The sequence below is a fragment of the Canis lupus genome, chromosome 28 (assembly GCF_048164855.1).
Source record: "Canis lupus baileyi chromosome 28, mCanLup2.hap1, whole genome shotgun sequence".
Taxonomy (NCBI): domain Eukaryota; kingdom Metazoa; phylum Chordata; class Mammalia; order Carnivora; family Canidae; genus Canis; species Canis lupus.
Genome location: NC_132865.1, coordinates 2,103,950 through 2,109,949, shown reverse-complemented (window position 1 = coordinate 2,109,949; position 6,000 = coordinate 2,103,950). Strand labels below are relative to the sequence as shown.

The 6,000-nt window shown below is 36.7% G+C and overlaps 1 protein-coding gene across 2 annotated transcripts in view; it reads right to left on the bottom strand.

Moving 5' to 3' along the window:
- Positions 1-211: 211 nt before the first annotated feature.
- The window catches only part of PLEKHF2 (pleckstrin homology and FYVE domain containing 2), a 29,873-nt gene continuing 24,084 nt past the window's right edge, over positions 212-6,000 (bottom strand). For both annotated transcript variants that reach the window (XM_072803845.1, XM_072803846.1), the window contains exon 2: positions 212-2,835. In XM_072803845.1, the coding sequence (XP_072659946.1) occupies positions 2,072-2,821 (750 nt within the window). In that variant the 5' untranslated portion in view covers positions 2,822-2,835 and the 3' untranslated portion in view covers positions 212-2,071. The remainder of the gene's footprint in view (positions 2,836-6,000) is intronic.

The window sequence follows — 6,000 nt, the reverse complement described above, 5'->3', positions numbered from 1 at the left end:
TGGAAGAAAACATATCTTGGATTCTATCGGCATGTAAATTCCATGAAGAGGAAGGAAATTTTGTTTACTGCCCTGCCCCCGGTGCTCAGAACAATGCCAGCACATGGAAGGCACCTCACAGCTATCGAAAGAGGCAAAATATGCAAAGTATCCCCATTACTTTAAAAAGGGGAAACAAATCTTCAAGTCACAATATGCACAGAACAGATAATTATGTTGTAAAATATTTTTTATTGTAAAAACAGTGTCAACAGAGGTTGACAATGCAAATGTCATCCCAGAACATTTCCCCTTGGTTCTTAAATTTGCTTGCTGGGTTCCTATGTACCGAGCAAGTCTCCATTAGCACTTCTCAGGTTTCGTAGTCGTTTTGATATGTTGATTACTTATGTGTATATATTGCTTGGAAACAAATGTTCATCTGATATCAAAACAAATAAAAAAACTGTTGTGTCTTTGTTTCACATTTCCTACAGGGAAATCTATGTATCTCAGATACCTTCACAATTTAATAGTAAAGTTAGTGCCTTTACCAAATCCCAAAATTCTCCATTATTGACTCAAACTTGTGACATCTGCAATACACCCAGATTTAAAAGTTTAAAAACAAAAAGTCTGGAATTTAAAACAAACCTTAGGCTGATTTTTTTTTTCATATTTGAAAGACTGTAATTATTTGCAGCATACAAACGGAGAGAATAGTGCAAAATGCATCAAGTTTTATATGATAAATATACTTTCAACCTAAATGGCTGCCTCAAAAGCAAAGAGTGAAAAATTATCAATCCTCAAAAGCAATCTAGACTGACTCAATAAAGTTTACAATTTAGAAAGATCAATTTCTACTCTATTTCTACAGATTGCAAAAGGATTTCAGAAACAGATTAAACATACAATTGTTTTACAAAAATAGAAATATCGTTTGGGACTTTACAAAACTTTATAAAATATAACACTATATTTGCAAATTTAAGATAGTTTCACACTGAAATAGGCAATTCTTCCACTGACATAAAGTCTCATCAAACTTAACTGGTCTGTCTTGATCATTCTCTTACACATTATTTCTTCCAAGTCTTCAGCCTAAGTAGGTCTGTGCTCTATCATGGGATTTTCTTAAAGAGATTGTTGAATTTCAAAGGTTTTATAAGATTTTTCATTCTAGAAATAACGTTAAAGCAGATGAATTTACACTTACAAATGTTTTACTAAAAGTAGAAATTAACGCAATGTGACAATTCTGTATTTGATAAGTTCCAAACCAAATTCTTAAGAATGAAAAGCTACCTATTGATTTAAAATATATATTTGACAATTATAATTTGGAATCTATAAAACATAAAAATATAATTGCAACTATTTCATGGAAAAATAATTATTCATATAGAATGAAGAAGCTCTAAATTTAGTTATTGGCAGATGAGAAGTATTTTCTAATTACACCCATTCATAAATGCTCATTTTATCACTTCAAAGAGCACCAGTGTTATTTTCAAAAACTAAAAGTGAGAAGGTAAGGGCTTATTTCATGTAACAGTGCTATTATGATAAGGCACCACATGGTATGTGAAAAAGCCAAACAAAGTATTTTCAAATCACTTTTTTTTTTTGTTACTGGTGTCTTAACCATTAGATAGGATGGTCAGGAAAAAAGCTAATAATGTTCGCTAACTGCATTATCCTCCTTTCCCCATCATTTTTTGCTTTTAGTTTTTCCATATAACAGAACATATAATAAACAACAATGTAGTACATGATCTGTTAAATAAACATCTCTTCCCAACCTTCCAACAAAATACTCTAAAATTAAACAATAAGAAACCAAAAATTTATCCGATATACTTTGCAATAATCTATCCCTGGAGAAGAGTGGGGAGCTGGGTGGAGATGAGGGTGAGGACACAATGACAGGACCTATTTTCTATAGAATATACTGAGGCACATAGGTTAAAAGTTTCTCAGGCAAATTCATGGCTAGAGCAAAACTGAGAGAAAGCTCAGAATTTTACATTCCCCCCCAGAGCGGATTTCTCAGGTAGTCACACCCAATTAAATATTTCAAAATATGTCCTTAGTCACTGCTATCATCATCATCATCATCATCAGATACGTCGTTTAAAGGAGACTTCAGTGACTGACTGTACGAGTCCGATCTGGCGGGCTGGCACGTGGCCATGTCTCCCGTAGAAAGCAGGTCATAGCAGAAGTCACAAATCCGCACGGGCTTAGAGGACTGGCTTGGAAGAAGAAACCTCTTCTCAGAGCAGGGCCCGCAGACGACAAAACCACATTTGCGGCAATGGTGACGACGATTAACGGGTGTGAATTTTGCTTTCTGACAACGCATACATACGGTTGCTTCAGAGTCAGGAACCCAGACAGCAGCATGTTCATTACTGGGTGTCTTCCCACTTTTGGAGAGCAAATCAGTAACACATTTATTTATGTGATTCATCCACTCGGATTTCTCAGTGGCAGTGGCAGCATAAACTGCAAATGATTTAGTTGGTGTCTTGATAAGCCATCCGTTCCTCAAGTCCCCCTCGTCTTTGATGGAATCAATAGTGACATTTTCCAGGGGAATAATATGTTGTTTGTTGTATTTTTTCTTCTGGATGACAATATTGCCATATACAAGAATATCATTAAATAAGAAAAACTGCCTTGCTTTGGGCTTCTTTCTGCACAACTTAGTCAATACTCCTTCTCCAATAAGAACCCTTCCAGGTATAGTTAAGGGTTGACCAGCTGCTCCAAAACAGTTTTCTACTATATTTATACGTCTAGTATTTGCTTCACTGTTTGCCAAGCGATCCACCATCTTTTGCTGATAGCCTTTAAAAAAGAAAGAAAGAAAGAAAGAAATTAGCACATAAAAGTTATGAATTCATGTAAGTTAAAAATTATATAACCTAAATTTAATCTAACAAATCTTTACTTTTACTCAAAGGCAAATGCTCCCAAATGGTTACCAAGATAATCACCAAGCGTACCAAAAGGGTTAACATGTCCTGCTTTTATAATCATCAAAAATCTTACTAGTCCAAAAATCCATATAGCACTATACTAGTTAAGTAGATATTAATAAAAGCATAAACTTCTTACAGACATAAAGGAATAAACAACTGGACAATGAATATAAGTCTTTTCTGCAAAATAATAATCTCAGTTCCATGAAATTTAATCTCAGAGGGATTCTGAAGAAGAGGGCAAAATTCTGTAAAAACTAAGAGAAATTAAGAATTTTTTCTGGTAAGCTATTCCCAATGAGCTAAAGCCTTAATCCTCTCACCTGGATTACCAGAACTATTTGCCAATGTGTCTTTGGTCTTGCCCCCTAAATCAGTCTTCAGGCAGTGATTTCTCAAATGCAAATCTCACCATGTCATTATTCAAAAGAACTCTCCTTGACCTACAAAATGCAGATTTTCAAGCATGGCACACTAGGCTGTTCGTTATCTGGTTCTTGCTTACCTTCCCAGACTCATCAAGTCACTCTTCAGCTCAAACTTTATGTTCTAAGAAAACTCTACTCCTCACAGTCCACTTCATCTACACATGCCTTCTCTCATGCTGTCGTATCCTTTACTACTTGATACTCACAGTTAACTCTTATTGATCCTTTAGGACTCAGTTTAGGTTATCGACTAACTCACTTCCAGTTGAGTGTATCAAAGCCAGGAGTCTCCTTTAAACATATTTATTTACTTATTAAAGATTTTGTTTATTCATGAGAGACACAGAGAGAGGCAGAGACACAGGCAGAGGGAGAAGCAGGCTCCCTGCGCGGAGCCCGATGTGGGACTCGATCCCAGGACCCTGGGGTCACGCCCTGAGCTGAAGGCAGATGCTCAACCACTGAGCCCCCCAGGTGACCCTCTTTTAAATTCATTTAGACTAAACACCTTCCTCTGTGCTCTTCACATTCCATATACCTTCTGGCTTCATTCTTACCAAAGGATTGAAATCTGTCTCCTTTAAAGGCTGCAATGGAACCTACAAGATAGACCATCTGCAATCTACCTTTGAAACTGACCCCCCCCCCCCCCCCCCCCGCCGGCACAGCAAAGGTGTTCAAAATTGTTGACAACGTTTTGGCATTGTGTAAAAAACTCCTATGAATCTACTCTTAAATGGTCACAGATTTAATCATTAGATTCAACAGTGACTTCATTCAAGTCCTTGAGTTGTGTCCTATTTCAGACCTACTAACCTAATACTACCACAACTAAGTCATATTCAAGAGAAGAGGAACATTTAAAGTCTAACAGCATAGTCTAAATTCCAGTATTCAACTCACAAACTGATGATACTGTACCCTTTTCTGGCCTCCACTATAAAGATTCTGATTATTCCTGAATTTGTCTCCTCTAATCATGGGTCCTTATAAAGCCCCTTTGCTCCCCACAAGGGTAGGCTCTATCCTGAAAGCTGTTCCCAAGAAATTATATGATAATACAGGGCTCCAAACTATGACTCTTTTTCTAATTACACCAAACATGCCAGCCAATTAAAGGTTTACTGTCCTACACACTGTGCATCATGGAAGAAGAAATAAAAACAGTCCATAAACACAAAAAGAGGCTCAATCCCACTCATAACCCAAGAAATGATAATATGACATTAGGATATTTTTTTCACTTACGAGATTAACAAAAGTTTTTAAAATTTCCTCAGGCGCAGTACTACTGAGGATACAGGGAAATGGTGCCCTTATACACTACGGAAGATACGGGTACTCACTGATCTAGGTGTTTTATCAAAAGAAATTCCAGTTGAGTGTATGAAGACGTGCACAAGGATGTCCAACACAGCATGGTTTACAACACACACACACACACACAAAACTGGAAAAGCTCCAAATGTCTACCATGAGGAACTGGTTGGACAATTTATGATAACCCATAATATGCTAGATACCTGGGAATAAGGAGATAGATCTAAATATAGTGATATGGGAAAATGGTCAAGATATTTAGGCGTGGAAAGAGTGGAACATCATAATCTCATTTGTTTCAAATATATATCGCATTTCATCAAATCTAAGATGCTACAGACCTTAAGACACATCTTCATTTTATGTGCCACTGGAAATGAGAAAGGCTGCTAGTTACCTCACGGCATACCTCTGATTATATGACATCTCAATTTCAGAGACATAAAATATACTAAACCATGTTCATCTTTAGATTCAATGAAATATAGTATAAACGCGTAATCACAGACACTTGTGAACAAACACGTAAGCATACACACAGAAAATAAAATTAAAAAAGTATATACCATGGTGTCAACAACTGTTATTTACCTTTGAGAAGTACAATCATGGATAATTTTTCACACTTTACGCTATCTTTAAACATCCAACAAGTATTCACTCTGTTAGGCACTGATCTAAGTGCAGGGAAAAAATATACAACATGAGCAAGGTCCCTGTTCCTCAAGTTTTACACCCTAGTTGGTCAGGAGTGAAACAGAAAACAAAATTGAGAACAAAATAGTAAGTCAATGTTACGAATTTTAAAAATGATTTACAAAAACTAGCTGGGAAGCTATTCAGACTGGATGGTCAGGGGAGGCTTTTCTAGAGCGGAACTGTTCAGCGGGTAAGTGGGGACTACACATATGGACAGGTGTGGGGACAGAGAAGGGTACTTCAAGCAAAAGGAGTAACTGTGAAGGTCCTAGGGTAGAAAGAGCTTCACACTTTTAGGGAACGGAAAGTACTTATTTATTCCCATCAAAATCAACTGCAGAATCTACTCCTTTGGACACAGAGTTATTAGTCAGCTCGTGTGCACTGCAATCAGTTCCCTATTGTTGCCGCTACTGGAATTAGGACCATCTAAATTGGACAGTACTTTTCACATTTATTACCTTCTGATTTTAACGGTCTCAATTTCCGATGAAGTAATTACAGAAGTTTTTATATCTCCCAAAGAAGCTAGTATTAGCTGAAATGTGAGCTGAAGGAGAAACTAAGGCACACGGAGAGAGATT